General features: G+C 38.4%; 2 protein-coding genes across 4 annotated transcripts in view; one reads left to right on the forward strand and one right to left on the reverse strand.

Annotated features, from left to right (window-relative positions):
- The window catches only part of Paip2 (polyA-binding protein interacting protein 2), a 32,186-nt gene extending 25,250 nt beyond the window's left edge, over positions 1 to 6,936 (forward strand). The window contains exons 4-5 of one of the 2 annotated variants that reach the window (XM_076189124.1): positions 95 to 170; positions 5,675 to 6,936. In XM_076189124.1, the coding sequence (XP_076045239.1) occupies positions 95 to 170; positions 5,675 to 5,749 (151 nt within the window). In that variant the 3' untranslated portion in view covers positions 5,750 to 6,936. Of the gene's footprint in view, positions 1 to 91; positions 171 to 5,674 lie in introns of both variants that reach the window. The other variant, XM_076189123.1, reaches the window with a different exon arrangement.
- Positions 6,937 to 7,789: 853 nt separating this feature from the next.
- Positions 7,790 to 19,463, reverse strand: Pop4 (ribonuclease P/MRP subunit POP4). 2 transcript variants are annotated; one of them, XM_076189125.1, is made up of 3 exons: positions 19,301 to 19,463; positions 13,562 to 13,796; positions 7,790 to 13,026 (listed from the first exon to the last, which is right to left on the reverse strand). In XM_076189125.1, the coding sequence occupies exons 2-3, from the start codon at positions 13,736 to 13,738 to the stop codon at positions 12,439 to 12,441; spliced, it is 765 nt and encodes a 254-aa protein (XP_076045240.1). In that variant the 5' UTR covers positions 13,739 to 13,796; positions 19,301 to 19,463; the 3' UTR covers positions 7,790 to 12,438. The 2 variants fall into 2 exon arrangements, with proteins under 2 accessions (XP_076045240.1, XP_076045241.1); XM_076189126.1 differs by lacking the exon at positions 19,301 to 19,463 and adding an exon at positions 15,621 to 16,318.
- Positions 19,464 to 20,176: the final 713 nt, after the last annotated feature.

Below are 20,176 nucleotides of genomic sequence, written 5' to 3' on the forward strand. Positions count from 1 at the left end.
TTTAGCTGGCTGCTTCCCTTATAATGGGGAAGAACCTTTTAGTATATAGATTTTTATAAGGAATACTAAAATTGCAATTGCTGTATTTCAGCAGGACATCAGCAAATTCATTGGATGGAGTTGCATCACAAATGCAACAAATGCAAGTCCAGGATGATGTTGTTTCTAAGGTAAGTCCCCAGTTGAGTTGGTAGAAGGTCATACCATGTGCTGTTGTTGTTGGCAAAGTTTAGATGTAAGTAAAAGTGTAAAAGGAAGCATGTTATTGGAGTAAGAAGGCCGAGTTTGAGAGTAAGGTTATTGGTAAGAATGAAGGACTTTTGACTAGGAAGTCGTGGTGCAGAAAGGTGGAGTGAGTACTTGGAAGAGCGGTTAAATATAAGGATACACAAGTTGTCTCCAATCATGAAAATGCTGCTTGACTGATCCAAAGGGATGTTGCTGAAATCCCAAAATATTGACTGTACAGAATTTATTGTTGGTATACCATATTGGGGGGCCTTTGAATGTTGACTTGAGGTGTTTTGATACCTTTGGTACGTGCTATTGAAAAATTATGGAGCATTGCTGGATTGACCTTGAAATTGGTGATTGCTCTATGAGACTCGGTCAAGGCCTAATACCAGCATAATTTGTTTAAATCGACTCTAGCTATATGGGCATGTGGCAAACTTCCTTGATGTTGATCTCACACCCAGGGTGATCTCCACAAGAGGCAACCTTTGATGGATGAGTGGAGAAATAGATTGAATAGTGAGGGAAAGGTTATGGAGTACCCATAGAGGAGGATGGAGAAACATCATGTTGTTGTTGTTGTTGTTGTCGTCGTTCCCTAGACTGTCTGTCCGAGCAGTCCCGTCTCCCCAAGGAATGCCATAGCCGAAACTGGGTTTTCCCACAAATCCTTTATAGAGCGTATGTTGTGTTGTTTGCGTGCATGATTGTGTATAATGCAGTCTTCCATTATGTGTTGTATGGTATGGGGTGAAGTGTTACATCCTGGGCAGCTGTTCACAATGCGGTCATCCAGCCTCTTCTGGTAGCTTAGAAGTGATGGGTGGTGACCGCACCGCAGTCTGGCCAAGTGGACTCTGTCCTTTCGTGGGAGAGAGGATTCAGAAGGGTGGATATCAGGGGGTCTGGCATGCAGCAGTGTGTTGTCTTTCAGTGTGTTAATGGAGCGGTGAGTGATATGATTATGAATATGTTTCCGGAGGCTGGTATTTGGTGGTTGTGGAGGAAGAGAAGAGAGTATCTGTGCGTGATAAAGGTCTTTGGGTGTTGTTTTAATGTTTCTTGGTGTGTGTGGGTGTTCTGCTATGTAGTGTAGCGGGTGTAATGTGTTTGTGGTGGCTGCGGCAAGTGTTTGTGTGCCTCTCATGTTGAGGTGGTCCTTGACTTTGAGGACTTTTGTTTCATGGTGTAAATGGTCTGTAGGTGTTGTATTTGTGCAGCCTGTAATTGTTTTTAGGGCTTTGTTTTGTATGATTTGAAGGGTGTTGTGGTGTGTCTCACTGAGATTAGGAGCCCATGCAGGACTCGCATAATTCAACACTGAGCGTATGCATTGTTTGTATATTGTTATATTAGTTTCTTTGTTTTGTCCAAATGTTGTTCCAGTGATTGACTTAAGGGGGTACGCGACACCTGGAGGTCATTTTCTAAAATATTTAGAGTAAAGAGCTGAAACTTCTCAGGTAAATAGGTATCCATATTGCCTACATTTTAGGTGAAGCAGAATGATGTATGTACACATGTACACATGTACGTATACCAGTAGCGACATTTAAAAGTGCACAGCACCATAATACGTGGACCAATTTGTTTTATATTTTGGCTATGATTAGTCAGTAGGCACACCTAGGGCCGGTCATTGAGTAATTGAACAATTTCCTTTATACTTTTGCAAACAGGCATTTCAATTTTAATGGCTGGCAAAAATCGTGAAAAATACAATTTTTTTGCTCGTTTCCATTATTACTCCGAACTCTTTCATCCTATTCAAAATATTCGAACGGTCGGCCCTAGCAGTTACTAAAAGTAATATTCCCTGTAAGTTTCATCTAAATCTAATGTATATTAGATTTTTTATGATTAAAAAAAAGTAGAAAAATATCGAACGGAGATATGGCAACTTGAAATATGAATATATCTGTAACTTGCTTATAGTTTCACCAATTTGACTGATTTTTTCATGGCTTAATTCTTATTATATAATAAGTAAGTACAGTAAAAATTATCAACATATTTTAATTATGAGTACTTTAAATACTGAAAAACTAAAGTATAAGTATGTCACAGTAGTGACGACGCACAGACGACAACATCATATAATTTGCTTTTTTGCACCTTTGGCGGTTTCTTCATATGAAACCTCTCTGCTGGGGGTCTTCAGGGTATCTAAATCATTGGAAAGAGGTTTATTTTCCAGTAGTGGGCGCTTTCTCTTTCCTCATCAGATTCCCCTCGCCAATCTATGTTGGTAGGGCACCCCCTCCAGCATCATATGATGTCCCTTCTTCTTTCTTCTTCCTGTATATCCTTGATCTTTTTCCTCTTGCTTTCTTCTTTGGATTTAATCTTCCTCTTTGAATTGTTTAGTCTAATGTTGTCCTTTACCTCTGTCACCGTCACAGAGGTGCAGGTGAGGGCGGTGGTGGAGTGAGAGGTGGTGAGATCTTTAGTCGTCTTTGACTGCTTGCCATCTTTAACTGCTGTTTTTTGTCATTGTGATGTTCTTTTGTTCTTTTTGCTACCCATGATGACTGTACTAAAGAGTAATATGTACTAGCTAAAGTAATAGATTGCAATGAGAGCTCATGAGACATGCGTACTTCCCTTTTCGGAGCTAGCCGGTAACTAACGCTTAGTTTCGCACAAAGTTGGCGAAATATTCTCCCTCCACCTTCCTCCCTTCCCCTCCACAATCGTATTGGCCGTTGATACACTGGGCGAGTGTAAATTCAATCAAATTTCAACGTTATTCGCTGCGCCTGAAGGTCCTAAGTGGCACGCCTCCTTCCAGTGTGGGTTGCGCCTTTAAATCTGTCCCTTTAATCCTCACCCAGGACCTTTAAATTGCGTGCGGCTGGAAAATTATTTGTCGGGATTTATTTCTAAGTGGTATACGAACATTTTGAACACAGTTTTGAAAAATGCCATATCTTGACCAAATTCACCCCCCCAGGTGTCGCGTACCCCCTTAAGTGCGTTAAGTCTGAGTGTGCATTTGTTTTTTATGTTTGTGATGTGTTGTTTGAAAGACATGGATGTATCGTATGTTACACCAAGAATTTTCGGTGTGTTTGTGTGTTGATTTTAGAGTGTTGTTGATGTAGAGATGAGGTATGTATTTGTGTTCTTTTGTCCAGTTTGTGAGAAGTGTTGCTGTAGATTTGGTTGGAGCTATTTTGAGTCTGTTTGTGATGAACCATGTGTTGAGTGTGTCAAGGTATGGCTGGATTATTTCTGCAGCTTTGTCTGTGTTACGATGTGTGCATGTGATTGTTATGTCGTCTGCGTAGGAAGAGATTTGTATTTCTGAGGTGTCTGGCGTGGGTAAGTCATGCATGTATAGATTAAACAGTGTGGGGGATAGAACTGAGCCCTGTGGTACTCCGTTCTTAATGTTTCTGATGTGCGATGATTGGCCATTATATGACACGTAAGCATTCCTACCTGCCAGATAATTGGCCAGCCATCTTTTGGTGTTATTGTGCATGTCTGTGTTATATATTTTATTTGTTAGGTTGTGGCGGGGGATAGCATCAAAAGCTTTACTAATGTCTAATGTTATAAGAAGTGTTCTTTGGTGGGGCCTATCTGAATTGATGCCATCTAAAATTCTTTGTGTGAGGTTTGTCAGAAGAGTGTTTGTGGAGTGTAGTGGCCTAAAACCGTGTTGTGAGTCAGCAAGGGGAATATGTGGTGTGACAAGTTTAAGTATTAGGCGTTCAATGACTTTAGAGGGGGTGCAGAGAAGTGTGATTGGGCGGTGCGATGTTGGGATTGTTGGGTCTTTGTTTGGTTTTGGAATGGTGATTATTTTACCATGCTTCCAGATGTCGGGTATAGTGTTGTGTGAATAGCTGTAGTTTGCAATGTTTGTGAGTGCGTGTATACCTTGTGGTCCAATGTGTTTTAGGTGGATGTTGCTTATGTTATCAGGGCCACAGGCAGATGAGTGCTTGAGACTATGTATTATGTGTTTTGTCTGACTGTCTATGAAGGGTATATAGTCTGAGTCTGTGGGAAAGTCTTTCTTACGTCGAATGGTGCGTCGGTCGTCAGGGTGAGAAGTGAGATGGCTTGTCTGTGCAAAATGACGTACGAGTGCGTTTGCTTGTTGTCTGTTTGAGGGTAGATTATCTGTTGTTGTGATTATTGCTGCGTGAGAGCGTGTAGTGTTACTGTTGGATAGTGTAATGCTGTTGAGTGTTTTGTACAATTTGCTGGTGTTTGTTTTGTGATCAAGTGTATTGATAAAGTTTTGCCAATTTTGTGTTTTTTGTTCATGTATTTTATTGGCAATCACAGTGTTTAGTGTTTGTATTTGGTCTGCTATGTTTTGAGGGATAGGTGTGGGGGTACCGTGTTTAAGTGTGTCACGTTGTCTGATGAGGCTTTGGATTTCTGGTGTGAAGTTGGGGTTGTGTGATTTTCTGTTGCCTCTAGGGATGTATCTCTTGTCTGCATTTTGTATGATTGTATTAAAAGTGTGCACAGCATTGTTTATGTTTGTGATTGGTGTACTGTTAAGTGTTTCAAAATGTTGTTCTGTCTCTTCAATAAAAGCTTCCCAGTTAGCTCTCTTGTAATTGGTGTAAGTGTGTCTGTGGCCAACTGGGGTGCATCTTGTTTTGGTGGTGATGATGATTGGAAGGTGAGTTGGGGGCCAAACGGCAGCAACCACCCCTGGCCACCGGCTCTACGCAGGTGGCACCGATCCCCAAGAAACATCATGTAGAATGCATCTCTTGCATGTGTTGAGGGACAAAGAATTCATAAATTGGTTCTGCTTGGAGTGAACATGAGTGGTAAACCAAGTAAAAGGTGGATGGTTGGATGAACGAACCTACAAGAGGTTGTCATGATGTTGAACAAGCATCAACGTGCGTAATGATAGGGTGAGTTAGAGAATTGCGATTTTCAGGATTAAGCAGGAAGAAGTAAGAGGAATGAGTATGATAGGAGTGAAAAAAGTGCCTCATCAGTTTAGACATTTGTTCTGTAGGTATTGGCATACAAGTTGATTGAGAGTTGTTTCTGTAGTAAATTTAATTCTTGATATGGTAATTATTTAATTCAGTTCATGGGGATATGAATAACAGATTTAATTTTGCTTGCTATTATAAGGTAATGCATTTCATGTAATTATGGTTTGGGTTGTTTTTAGAAGTTAGGATATTCAAGATGTCTTGATGTTCATAAAATGAATACTTGCAGTAAATATGATCTGGTGCATGCTACCCATGTACTTAATCCTTGAGATTTGTTAGTGAGAATGTGAAGGGAAATAAGAAATTTATGTGAAGGGGATAGGTTTGATTTGACCCAAATAGTGTTGACACAGAACATTTTTATAATTACAGTGAGGTCCAGTTCATAACTATTTTGTTTCCAGATATTGGAAGCAGGTAATCGAATTTGAACCATTTTTTTGTTTTTGTTTCAGAGCACATTAAATCCATACGCTGCTGAGTTTGTGCCAGGCCAGCATCAGTCCAATGGGAGCAACAGTAAACCTTAATCAGCTTCTCAACATACTTAGAGATTTTATTTTTATGCCACTCAGCTTTAGTGACGTAAAAAAAAAAAGTTCCCCCCTTTTGTGAGATAGGTCCAACATTTCAGTATTAACTGTTTGTCCATGTATATGCCCCATTTTGTAACCACAATGGTTTAATCATACAAATTAAAAAAAATTATATTCCCAGATATATTCCATTTTTATGCATTAAAGAGATAGTGGTAATATTTAGCCAAGTAGTTTATAAATATTATTTTCTTTAGATTTTCCAGATGTTGAAGTTATGATATTTGCCAGAGAAACCATACCATTTATTTATATATAGATATTTTCTTTATTTTCCCATAGATATAACTACCTGTGAGAAAATGCTAGATTAATTTGATATGAGCATTATTTTTTGTTTGAATTTTTATCATTATTTTTATTTTTCATTCTTGTTTTTCTTCAGTCATCATATATTAGTGCATTTGGGATGCACATAGGGGGCTTGGGTAAAGTACGTTAATTTCATAATTGTTTTGTAACTTGTTGACATGGATCAATGTAGTGTAAAACAGTGTAATGAAATGTGGCTAGGGAGGTAACTGATATTATATGGAAAGCTATCATGTGGTGATAGCTATTGCTTGATTTATTGCTGGTATGTTACCCTAACTTAAGCAATACAGCAATGTATTTTACTCTTAAGTTGAAATGGTGAAAAATGGGGTGGTAACTAAAGCGCTTCGGCAAATTCAAAATTGAATAATATAATTTTACTTTTCTCTCCTGTGGTAATGTTACTATAACTGTTTGGTGGAATTTTTAATTTAAGGCAAATTAAGTCAGTTTGATTATGCAACGGTCTTAAGCAATGAATTGAAATACAAGGTTTGAGGAGATCGTTGAGGATTCTTTGGTATTGCGTCATGCAAGTGCACTCGGCACCTTTTTCCCACAGTTGGCTGGTGGATTGTGAACACTGCCTAGTCTCAAATCCAAAGAATTGTAGAAGAGACGAAGTGTTTTGGATATGTAGTAGAGTTTTTGATTAATTAATGTATTGGGAGGTTTGTCACAATAGAGCTGGAAGGTTAGACTGAGATTTTGTAAACATCTTGATATGTAAGATGTATGGAAATGAGTTTAAACACTTGTTGTTTAGGTTGGTTCTGGTTTCACAAACTGAAAAGGTTTAAAATGGATTGATTTGTTTCAATTGCCTTCCTTATATGTATAATGGATTAAATCTAGAAATGGTATGGAAGAAAGTGTTGTCTTGCTGCACTGCTTCCAACCTGGCCAGTGGGCAGGAGACAATGATGACCCTTCATCCATGAGGAGTTAAGATGATGTGATGATGATATGGTTTAACATCACAAACTCTCCCTATTGGAAGGCTAGGATGGTGCCCCATACAGAGGACTTTGTAGTGTGGAATTTAATGAACCATGCTCTTGGTCCAACTTCGCCGGTGGCAGAGTTCGAACTGCCATCCTCTCGACCTTCGCCACAAGTAACGATGCCCTAACCCGCTCGGCCAACGAGCTTCCACTGGGATGGTGGGTGGGAGTGGGTCCATGCCTTTGACTTGGCTACCTCCCTTATAAGAGGGAAGAAGCTTTTGGTATATAGATTAAAATAAAAAATGGAAGGAAGTAGTGTAAGCCCAAGAGGAATACATGTCCATGTACACTTTCCTGTAGAAATATTATCCTTCTTGTGTATACCTATGTTGTATTAGCTAAACTAACACGAGGAATCTAGAATTTGAACTGACAGTTCCACAATATTTTCCGTGGTGATGGAGTTGCCGGTGACTTGTTGGCAACAATACTCCAACACAAACAAAGATTGTCCAAATTGGAACTACCAACTCTGGAACAAAGAAGAGAAAGACGAGATCTGCTGACTATTTATAGAATCATGAAAGGAATGTGAATCCTAGATAGGGATGATTTATTAAAATGGGACAATGGAAAAACAAGAGGGCACAAAAAGAAACTAAAAGGATAACTATAGAAGAGATCTGGAAAAAAAAAAAAAAAAAAAGTGGATACCTGGAATAAATCAGATAAGGAAACCGTGTGCAAATACTATTCAAGAGTTTAAGAAAAAACTTGATGCTGAAAGATACAAAGATGGGTCACCACAAGCATAGCTCCCTTCTTAAATAATACAACTAGGTAAATGCATCTATTGTCATGGAAAATTGTGCCACTGTTGATATATGTAGTATAGGTTCATGGTGTGAGTGTAGCTATCAGGGAATGGATACATACAGGGGAATAGTATTCTTGTGGGGGAACAAAGTCAAGACTGTTGTAAACCGGATTAGCAGTACCCTTCTCAAGTTTCCATTACCATTTATACAACTCCTCCACTCCAATGTGACATTATCCCTAAAGAAACAGCAAAATACTTTTTAAAATACTTCCAATGAACAGGGCAGAGATGAGCCCCCCCCCCAAGAAGAATATACATACATACATATACCGAAGGCTTTTTTCCCCCTTATAAGGGAGGTAGCCAAAAAGGAAGGCATAAAAACCACTCCCACCCATTTCATCCTTAATACACTCCAATCTTGTTTTGATGTGTTTTTGTGAGTGCTTATTGCTTTTACTGTTTTACTTGATTTATTTATTTACTTGTATAAGATAGATATGTACTGAATGGCCTACTGGCTCTGGTGCTTGGCCTTCAGGCCAAAAATTTCGTAAATCGATCATCACCACCTAATACACTCCACTCCCCTCCCTCTTATCTTGGCACCTCCTGGATTCCTGGATGACAGGTCATCCCTGTATCTTGTCCACTGCCCTGGGTCAGAAGCAGTGTCTCAAGACACAGCACATCCACAGTAAGGCCGCTTCATTAAATCGGCGATCCCCCCTCTCCGTCCCCTCATGCAGAAAAGGAGAAGACAGGGAGAAATCCCTTCAGGCTGCGTCAAATTTTTCTCACACATACTACCTCACCCCCCATCCCCCACCCATTCCACCACATGCATCACATTATCCATATACAACCATTTTCTATTCACCCATTTTCTGTTGTTCCTCAACAGCTATCCACTCTTGTTATAGATAGAAATAATTGCTATTGCCAAGTTAAGTACTAATAGTACCATTTCACATCAAAATCTATGAAGAATGCACTAAACAAAGAAACTATAAATATTGAAGTAAAGATCCCAACTCCCACGTTGATACGGACTTGATTGACTGAAACTCCCAACGTGATTATGTGTAGGACAGCTAATGTACAAATATAGTACCCATGTTCATGTTACAGTTTCAATAGCCAGTGCTTTGGACATGCCAAGGTATGATGTTGCCATCCAAAAAGCAGGCGTGCACACTTTGTGCTCCACAAATAAATTATTTGGAGAGAGTTATAACTTATTGAGTTCAATAAAAGTGGCCTTCGACTACATAAATGAGATGGTTAAAAAAATAGTTGTTACACTGATAAGACCTAAACTAGAATATGCTGCAACACTGTGGGCACCTAGTATAAAGAACATAGAGTTAGAATACAAAGAGCAGCGACAAAGATGGTGCCTACACTGACGAACCTAACATACGAACAAAGATTGGAAAAATTACATCTGTCATCACTGGAACAGAGAAGAGAAAGAGGCAATTTGTTGACCTTTTTCAGAATTGTGAAAGGGATGGAAATTCTCAACAGAGAGAACTTGTTAAGATGGGACAGAAGAGAAACAAGAGGACACGAAAAGAAACTAAAGAAAGACAGCTACAGAAGAGACCTGAAAAAGAATAGTTTCCCACATAGAGTGATTGATATCTGGAACAAACTGAATGGAGTAACAGTGAATGCCAAAACTATACATGATTTTAAGAATAAACTGGATGTGGAGAGATACGAAAACAGGTCACTACAAGCATAGCTCTTGTCCTGTAAAATACAACTAGGTAAATACATACACAAATGATTTATTAAAGTGGGATTAGAAAAAACAAGAGGACATGAAAAGAAACCAAGAAGGATAGTTATAGAAGAGATCTGAAAAAGAATAGCTTCCCACACAAAGTGGTAGATATCTGGACTAAATTAGATGAGGCAACAGTGAGTGCAAAAACGATACAAGAATTTAAGAACAAACTTGATCTGAACGATACAAAGACAGGTCACTATGAGCATAGCTCCCTTCCCATATAATACAATTAGGTAAATACACAATTCCCAATCTCTATCTTGCAATCTGGAGAAGAAAAAAAGAACAAGACAGAATTGACCAATTGGCTCAATACATAGAAAAGCATCGGTATGCTTCCTACCTCGAAAGCACCACCAGACCAGCTCTGTTATAAAGACTAAGCATTTCACTCCAGCCCTCCCTGCCTGTTGGAATTTGTGCTCCCTCAAACTGAGATTCAAGCTAACATGCACCCCACTGCTGCACTAACTCCATGACCTAGATCCACAAAGAACAGATCAGACCACTATGGCCCAACTACATGCACTGCCCTGGTCTATAAGACCTCCCAGTGCCTCTAGATCCAAGTGAATGAGAGATTAGGGATCAACCACAAGCTCCAGGATCTCCAGAATCAAAATCCCTTGCCTCACTCTCCAAACTTCTGCTTATGATAAAAAACTCCACTTCCCTGATAATGTAGATACTTTCATCTTACAAGTCCTCTCAATGCCTCCCCACTTTCCTTACCTCTTACAAGGAATAAATCCACCCAACCTTGTAAAAATTACCATCCCCTCCCAACAATGCCCATATGCACTGAAGAAAGCCCCGTTGGCAGCAACCTACTCCCCCATCAATCTCCACTTGTACACAATTGTATCCCACCATCCTAAATATTACTGCACCCAATCCATCAATAGAATTAGCATGGACTCATCCTAAACTGGGAAAACTTTCTTCTCGTCCAACAATTTTGACTTGTTACTTCCGCTTACATGTAACAATTTGGTATGTGTGCACTCTCCCAATTAAGAGGTTATATTTTTACCTATCCATGCCTCACCTCCCTTCTCAAGCTAAATGAGAAGCTGCAGTCTTGGTTTGTCCAGGTAGCTAATCCTTACCACTTGTGCTCTACAAGTGCACCCAAACTTCAAACCATCATTAAACTCTTCCTACAGTGCCCATTAAACATTTCTCTATCTCCATCAGAAAACTTGTATGGGATAGTAATTTTAGAAGACTTAGATCAGATGTAGAAAGTTTTTTAGATGATCAAGGTGGGGAGGGCAGATGAGTCTACCATAAATAATTGGGGCCAGAAATATGGTCTGCTAGGAAGGGCAGTGAAGAGAATATTACTTCCTGGAGTGACCTATGGGTCTGTTTAATGGCTGATGTTGGTTATGTAGGAGCTGTAGTTCTCCTGTAGGAGAGACCTGAGGCAATGGATTAATTGATTTGGATTAAGGTATCAACTAGGTTTGTTACAGCTTCCGAGTTTCATTAAGCTCTATTGTTAGGGTTTCATGGGCATTTCTGTTATTGAGTCACTATTTCTATTGACTGCTGTGTCTTGTGAGACTGCTTCTGACCCAGGGCAGTGGGCGAGATGCAGAAAGGAGCCAAGATAAGAGGGAGGGAAGGGGCTAAATGGGAGTGAAGTATGTGGGGATGAAATGGGTGGGAATGGTTTTTATACCTTTGTTTTTTGGCTACTTCCCTTGTAAGGGGGAAAAACCCTTTTGTATATGTATGTACTGTATGACTCACTGTTTGCAGATTTCAGGACCAAGAATCTTGGATAGTCCAAGTTGGCCCACTTTGTTTCAGTGCGGGTCAAATTTGTGGCTGGCAGAGTTCAGTAGGGGTAGGAGAGCTCTTTGCTCCATTCAAAGAGAAATGTTGCAGGGCAGGAATGCAACAGAGGGACTTTGGTTTTGGGAGAGCCATTGCTCCCTTCCTATTATTGTTGTTTGAGTGACTGGTGTGAGTGATTCTCCAGCCAGATTAAGTTTAGGAAGGCTATTATTAGGGCACTTTTTCTACCCCATTCTTTATGTTGGGTGAGCAGAGTGAATCCTGAACAGGGTTGCTGTTAATCTGTGTTGTTCCAGTAACAATGCAGGATGACTATTGGGCCTACACCACCTGCTTGAGTAGGTTGTGATTATGGGCTATCAGAGATCACCATCTCCTGTCCCTACCATCATGCACCATTGCCAGAGGACTTTTAGTAATGATTTGAAACAAATTATTGTTACTTAGTGGGTGAAAAGACTGAGTGACTGAATATACTGTCAGCCTCAGTTGCTTTCTCATTCTCAGCATCAACTCCCAGATGAGAGTCAACACAGGGTTACCATGAGGTGGTGAGGCAGCAATTGGTTTTCCTTCAGTCTGTTTTCGAATTCTGCTTCCAGATCTGGTCTAGCTCCTCTTGGGTAGGAAGCGAGAACGATAAGGCTACAAGATCTTGAAATGGGATCCATAGCAAGTAGAAAAAATGTAACCCTCAAAGGTGGTGTATCATGCATGAGTAGAAGCCTAATCACTTGATACAGAAGGTGATAAAATACTGTTCAGATAAGGTGACAGATGAAGTCTTAACCCTTGAATTGAAGAGGAAGTATAGCTATGTGCTCTCACTCAGTTTGCCCCTATGGTTCATTACTTCAATATTAATGAAATCATGGTTTTCTAACTCTGTTTACCATTATAATTTATTTTATTGTTTTAGGTTAAATAAAAAATAGTATTACATCCAGAGACAATGTTTCTTCAGGTTATGCTTTGCACGGTCAACAGGTCTTTGGTACAGATGGTTCCCCAAAACAGACACACCCACACCATTTAAAACAAAAGAAAATTCACTATGCTGCTTTGGAATATTGTAGACTTTGTCTTCTGGTGTGACAAGAACAAATGTATTCCTAGTTTCTTGTATAACAATTCCAGTGGTTCCAACATATTCAGAACACCGAGACATCGTTACCCGCAAGAAGGATCCTACATACTCTATTTTCTTGAGTCTATTTTGCATTGTTTCTGTTCTTGAGTCCCCCCTTTCTCCTACCCAACCATTCTTCACAAAGAAATCAATCCCAAGCAGAGACACAGCATATGACTTCCACATATCGTACATGGGAAGAAACATTTCAAAAGTTTTGTTAGTTTTGTCCAGCTTATGGAAACCCAGTTTCCGTTTTTCATGACTGGTGAGACGCTTCTTCCCCCGATGTGGTATATTATTTCTTCGTTTCTCAGACCTCCTATCGAGCTGCTTACGAGATTTGCATGGCTTGACGTAGGCACGTTTCTCCATCAACAAAAATCCTCTCCTGAGCTGGAATGATGAATTTTATATCTTAACTGAAAATCTAATTAATTAATCAGTGTTTGAAGTATTAAGTGCACTAACTAAATTAAGTATACAGGTGGCAAGAGGTCCACCTAGTTGTGTAATATGGAAGATGTGGCAACAGTGTATATTTGTGAGTAGATATAAAATTAACAGATTATACTGTTAATTCTTTACAACCATATTATGTGACCACATAGCACTCTTGCTACATAAGTTGGTAGAGCATGTGAAATAAAAAATAAATATTGTGAAGGTTACAAGGGCTTTGGGGAACTAAACATTTTTAAGTATCTGGGGTTACATTAGCAGTGAATGGACTAAATGTAGAGGTGAATAATAACAAGTATTGTTTTGAGTTTCACTGACTGGAATTTTTTTTTTCTCTATGCTTACGTGTACATTTTGCAAAGATTGTTACTCCAACAGTTAGTATTTCTGTTCTCATACAAATATCTGATAAGTTAATATGAAGAAAGTATACTTGTCTCTACCCAACACAGTTGTCATGATAACTTACCTCATCGGTAATTTCATCCTTGTCTCCCTCTGGAACCACTTTCTCCAGGAATTCTTTGAACTGTTCTTTTGCAGACTGCTCTTCTTTCTGTGACTCACTTGAGAGACCAATTAATTCACCTGAGCGTTCACATACATCTTTGGATAAAGGATTGTATATTGGTGTGTTCAAATCCATCTTTAGTTCTTTTCAAAATTCCTGTATTAACACTCCAAGTCTTCTATGAGTCATGTATCTGAAAGGAAATTAATTTAAGAAAATTAAATTAGATTGTGCACATCTACTGATTTTATTCTAGTACAAAGGAGCCATATATGCTCATGAACAGTTAACCCTGAAAAATTATAGAGGCACTGCATATATTCACAATATAAACAAATAGGTCTACAACTTTCAAATTTCAAACTGCCAAAATTAAATGTAAAGGTATAAGAATAACTTATGTGTCTATGCAATAAAATCTTAATTCTTTAGTGGTTAGGAGTTCCTCTAAGCTGATTAAGATAATCTGGCATTAGAACTCTCTTTGAAGACACCAAATTTGTTCTTTTAGGCAGTACAGGGTTAAATTAATTTTCAATTCTTTACTGCCTGGGAATGCCTTACAGTCAAATAAAATTGTCTGGAGCAAAGTTAAGTCAGAAAATCTATACCAAACAATACACTTGACCCTCCATTTAACGGACAAATGAGTGCAAGGACTGGTCTGTTCCTGCCAAATATAAACAGAACAGAGCAGATTAGTAAATAACAGACAAATGACCATTGATGGCAATCTTGTACAGTTTGTTTTTTGACGCCATATTCCTCAGAGCAAACGGCCATCCTTAAACTATTCCTTGGGAAATGAACACATTACAAAAGCAAAAGAGGAGAAAGACTTGTTGATAAAAGACAACCTGTCACCTGGCATATATTAGCAGGATTGTGGGAGAGACATGGACTACAGCAGAAGATTAAAGTGGCATTTCATTATATGGATGAAGAGATGATGAAACAACTCATTGAAACCCTGATGCATCCAAGACTGGAATGTGCACTGGTAGTATGGTCCCCACACAGAGGGAAGGATATAAGCAAGATTGAGAGAATATAAAGTTTGGCAACCAAACTGGTCCCCAGCCTGGCAGATAAACCATACGAGGAAAGATTAAAGGTACTGGGTCTGCCAACCTTGAAAGATCAAAGATAAAGAGGTGACATGATTACAGTGTTCAGTTCACTAAAGGGAATAGATTGCATTGATAGAAAAAATCTCCTGATTAATGATAGGAGGCCTTTAAGAGGTCATGGAAGTAAATGAAGAAAGACTACATGATGAAAGGATGTGAAGCAATACAGTTTGCCATATAGATGTGTAAATGCTTAAAAGTGGCAGTCTGCCGACAAGATTGACTAGATAAACACCATATGAGGACGGAGCCTTTATTTGTACGACGTTTCGCTTATTACAGCTTTTTCAAGTACAAGTTGAGATACAAATGCTTGAGATTAAATAAGGGGAAAGGAGGGAACGGGGAGAGAAAAAGGGGGGGGAGGAAGAGGAAGAGGAGGAGGAGGGTGGGGGATTGGACACTGGGAAAGGATGAGAATGCTGGCCCAAACGTCCGAGAGCGAAATGTCCACAAAGGGTGGTTTAAATATTTAATATTTTGCTGGCCATGGGTATTAGGGGAATAATGTGAGGAGATATGTTAAACATGCCCCTGTTTTGTTTAACATATCTCCTCACATTATTCCCCTAATACCCATGGCCAGCAAAATATTAAATATTTAAACCACCCTTTGTGGACATTTCGCTCACGGACGTTTGGGCCAGCATTCTCATCCTTTCCCAGTGTCCAATCCCCCCACCCTCCTCCTCCGCCTCCTCCTCCTCCTCCTCTTCCTTCCCCCCCCCCTTTTTTCTCTCCCCGTTCCCTCCTTTCCCCTTATTTAATCTCAAGCATTTGTATCTCAACTTGTACTTGAAAAAGCTGTAATAAGCGAAACGTCGTACAAATAAAGGCTCCGTCCTCATATGGTGTTTATCTAGTCAGATGTGTAAATATGTATTTACCTAGTTGTATTATACGGGAAGGGAGCTATGCTCGTGGTGACCTGTCTTTGTATCTTTCAGCATCAAGTTTTTTCTTAAAATTTTGAATAGTATTTGGACACACTGTTTCTTTATCTAAGTTATTCCATATATCCAGCACTCTGTGTGGGAAGCTATTCTTTTTCTGATCTCTTCTGTAGTTGTCCTTTTTGAGTTTCTTTTCATGACCTTTTGTTTTTCCATTGTCATGTTTTAGTAAATCTTTTCTGTCAAGATGGTGATATAGCCCAAGCTCAAACAATACATGAGTTCAAATCTAAATATGGTAAATGGAAATCATAGATATAGATTAAGTTGCAATCGTACACGAATTTGAGTCTAGGTATGTTAGAAAATTAGAGAATAGGAGACATAGGACCCAATGAGCACTGCTTCTTTCCTGTATACTACAATTAGGTAAATATACAGTACTACCTCTCATTAACGGACTAAAAGGGGGTAACGGTGTCCGTTGATGTGAATAATCCATTGATTTGGAGTGGTTTTTGGGTGGCATAGTGATTGCACAGCACTAAACAACAGCACCAAAAACACCGAAAACAGCGAAAACACCGCAAACACAGCTAATTAATGTCCATTAATGAGAGGTAGCACTGTACTTTCAATACACTCATGCCCTTCTCCAACTCCCCAATAAACTCTAGCTTGGTGGCCACATTAAGGGTTACACGCTTACACTTCTCAAGTTCTTTCTTGGGTGGCATGTTGCAGGTACGGGTTGATGTATAACTGTAAAGTATTGTGCAATAACGGATGAATGTACGTTCCTACAAAGAGTGGAGTGGACTGACGCCAGCACTCTCTCCTACTGCTTTCCTCCCTCCCTCTCATGTGGGGTCTGATGTCACTGCCTGGGCCACCACCACTATGTCTGGTGTTGGTGGCCCTGACTTGGATTGGACAACTGTATGCAGCAATGGATGATTGGGCCATTGTCCGGTTCTATAACAGATGGGATTTTTTGTCCATTAAATTGAGGATCTGTTGCATCAGGGTCTGTTAAATGGAGGCTTGAGTGTATATAAAAAAATTCTTCTTCCCTTAAAAGGGAGGTAACTAGCCAGGGCATACCCCTTGCCCTACCCATCCATCACCCATTTTGTTTCCTAATACTTGGAGATAAAAAAAAAAAAAAAAAAAAAAAACATAAATAAATAATATTTCATGAACAATACAGTTCTGTCTCAGAATAATCCAAAATGATGAAAATTCATATTATTGTATGCATTGGGTGTAAGCATACAAATCTACCATTTTATAACAAATATGATGACACTTTAGTGCTATTAGTACTACTGTTCACTTGAACTCATGACACTTGTGCATTTTCAACTTCAACATTGTGGAGCTTTCTTGTAATTCAGATCAGAACAAGTCAGACAATAGCATATGCATTCATGTATGAACTGTAGGTACCATCCCCACAAACAAAGAAAAAGAAGAAGGAGGAGGAGAAGAAGAAGACATAACTGTGATTTATGTGACTAATTCCTCTCATCACAAGACCTCTCTGTGAATTGCAAATGACTGCATAGAAACAGCATTATCTGAAGAGTACTATTATATCTTTTCTTGATGACTGGCCTCATGATCTTTGAAAATTACAGCAATATTATAATCGTAATTTATACGAGTGGCTTAACAATAAAGTAAAATGTAAATATCTAAAAGGATTAAGAGAAGCTTTAATTTTGGTAAAGTTCCAGAATCACAAACACTGATTTTAACATGAAACTTATGTTGTCCATTAGCTCTTAACCTAATTACTTAACCAAACATAACCATTCCATAAAAAATATAGATCTCTCAAATGCAATAAAAGAAAGAAATGGAAAATGTAAATGTGTTTACATTATACAAAAACAGAACCTAATTTTCAATATGCTCTACCCAAATCAGATTTCTCAAAAGAACATAAGAATGAAGGAGACTGCAAGAAACCATAAGGCCTACACTAGGCAGTTTCATGTCTATTACCACCTGTAATCCCACATCCATAAATTTGTCCAACCTTTTCTTAAAACAACTGATAGTTTCAGTGCTACTTGGTTACTAAGTCTATTACATTCATTGACCACTCTATTGGTAAACAAGTTCTTGCTATTTCTTTAATACAAAATGCAATGGCTATTTTTATGACGAGTCGTAAAAATAGTCCTCAGGCTATTCTTACGACATGGCTGATAGCACCATCTACCGTGAACTTTTGAACTAAATTCAAAATAGCTGCCACTGATTTCAAATTACTTAGAGCAGGTGCAGAATTTGATTCATTTGCAGCCCTAAAAGAATTGATTTCCAGCTGGGAAAAGTCCAATAATGTAAATCTTTATACCAGGAACTCCAGAGCAATACTATCAGCTACTAAACGTGCTCCTAACAGAAGGTTCAAAACATGAGCTGCAGTATTTTTCAATAGATTAATTATTGTTGTCGGCATGGAGGTAGAAAATACCAGCCAAAATCTACTACTGGGATACGACCAAATCAAATGTAAGAATTAGATTTCTGCCTATTCCTAGACATCTTCATACGTCATTTGCAACTTAAGATAAATTTGTGCATTTAAAAAATTTTGAAACAACATTCCTGGGAGGATTGTTAGGTTAGGTTGTAAAAATTTTGGTCAAAAGTTCACAATTGAGGGTGTTATCAACCATGTCATAAGAATAGTGTGAGGACTATTATGACTCGTCGTAAAATTAGCCACTGCCAATCTAAAATTGTCCATGTGAATCCATTACTGCTCTATTGTCTATGACAGTGTTTCCCAGCCTTTTTTTCAGGCGACCCCAATTTGATCCTCGTGATATGACCGCGATCCCATTAATCTATTTGTATATCTGTGTTAATATACATGATTAGTTGTTGACTGTAAAAAGTAGGGGACAAGTGTGTAAGAAAGGTAAGGTAACGTTATAAAAGTCAAAGTAAACATCATTATGGTTACTGTATTGAATTTATATAATTTTGTAACAAAAAATTTAGCATACAAGATGTCTTGGCGACCCCAGGAAAGACGCTTCAGGACCCTGCTTAGGGTCACGACCCCAGGGTTGGGAAACAGTGGTCTATGATGACCTTGTGTCACCTTTGTGAATGCTTCTATTAGATAATTGCGCACTCTGCATCTTTCCAGAGTTTAAGTTAAAGGTGACTAAGCCCTGGTAAGGTAAATTTCTGAACCTATATTATAATTTTGGTCATTCTCCACTGTATGGATTCAAATAAATTGATATCCATTCTAAGGGGAGGAGACCAAAACTGTACTGCATATTCAAGGATGTGTCTAACTAATGCCAAATAGTTTGATAATTCCCTCTTTATGACTCAGTGTTTCAGAACTACCAAATGGAAGTAGATTAAAATTGGTTTCATTAGAACAAATTTTTTTAGTTTTATCAGAAAAACTAATTATATTTGCTTAGTGTCATATGTATTAAATAATGCCATATTTTTGTGTATTCGATCAGGTTATATTGACTGTTTGTTAACTTAATTTCTGCGACAGACCCACGTAATCAAATATTCAATAATTTGTTATTTCACGTACAAATAATCACTGCATTCTGAAATTCAATTAGAGATATCATATTTTATCAAGTATCGCCATTGTTTTTGAGTGGAATGTTTTTAATCACCTTGTTTGTAGCCCTCCTTATTATTTGAATTCTTCCTTTTACTATAGTAAATTTGCTAAATGCATAAATAATACCCCAACACAACAAACAACATCCCCAGTTTTGTGTTATCGTTTGTTTACAAAGTTTGTAGAAAACACATTGGCGTGCAGATGGCTCTGCGATCGGCGGAGGGAATTTTCTGACGTTTGACATGAGGTTAGTACTTCCTAAGAGATAATTATGGTCCCATAATATAAGAAGGAAAAATGTGCATGTGATATTAAGCAACAAACAAAAATACAAGTTTCTACCATTTCCCCCAGAACAGGAAGAAGGTAATACCTATCTGACTACAATTTACGACGAATTAGAATTTATTTAGGCTATACTAAACTGAAAGAAAACATATTTGTCCTCTCATATAAAATGATGAATACTGACAATCAATATATATGTATACAGAAGAATCAATTTAGGGACCAGATGAAGGCTATTTAAGAGTGTACTTAAAAGGTAACATTCAATAACATTATTTCCGTAATCGAGATTATTTGCACATCACTTCAATGTCGGGGAATTTGTAGTAAATGAACATTTTCATACTAATTTACATTGTCATATACAACCCAGCCAGAATGTATATAATCATTGTAAATCTACTATTCATATTGCATACTTGTTTTTGTTTAGGAAAATTGCACATTATCGGCATGATGTCTTTTAATAAATATGTTTATAATTTAATTGAACGATGTCTGCCTTTCACTTAACACATTCACAAAACAAGTGCAACTGTTTAGTACTGGGACTTATTACACTTGTTTGAGTAAGTGCATATCTAATCCATTGACGATGTTCATACTTGTTTTCATAATATGGACCTTGATTGAGACA

This window comes from Oratosquilla oratoria, chromosome 8 (genome assembly GCF_046742065.1).
Source record: "Oratosquilla oratoria isolate Oo_2021 chromosome 8, ASM4674206v1, whole genome shotgun sequence".
NCBI classification, from domain to species: domain Eukaryota; kingdom Metazoa; phylum Arthropoda; class Malacostraca; order Stomatopoda; family Squillidae; genus Oratosquilla; species Oratosquilla oratoria.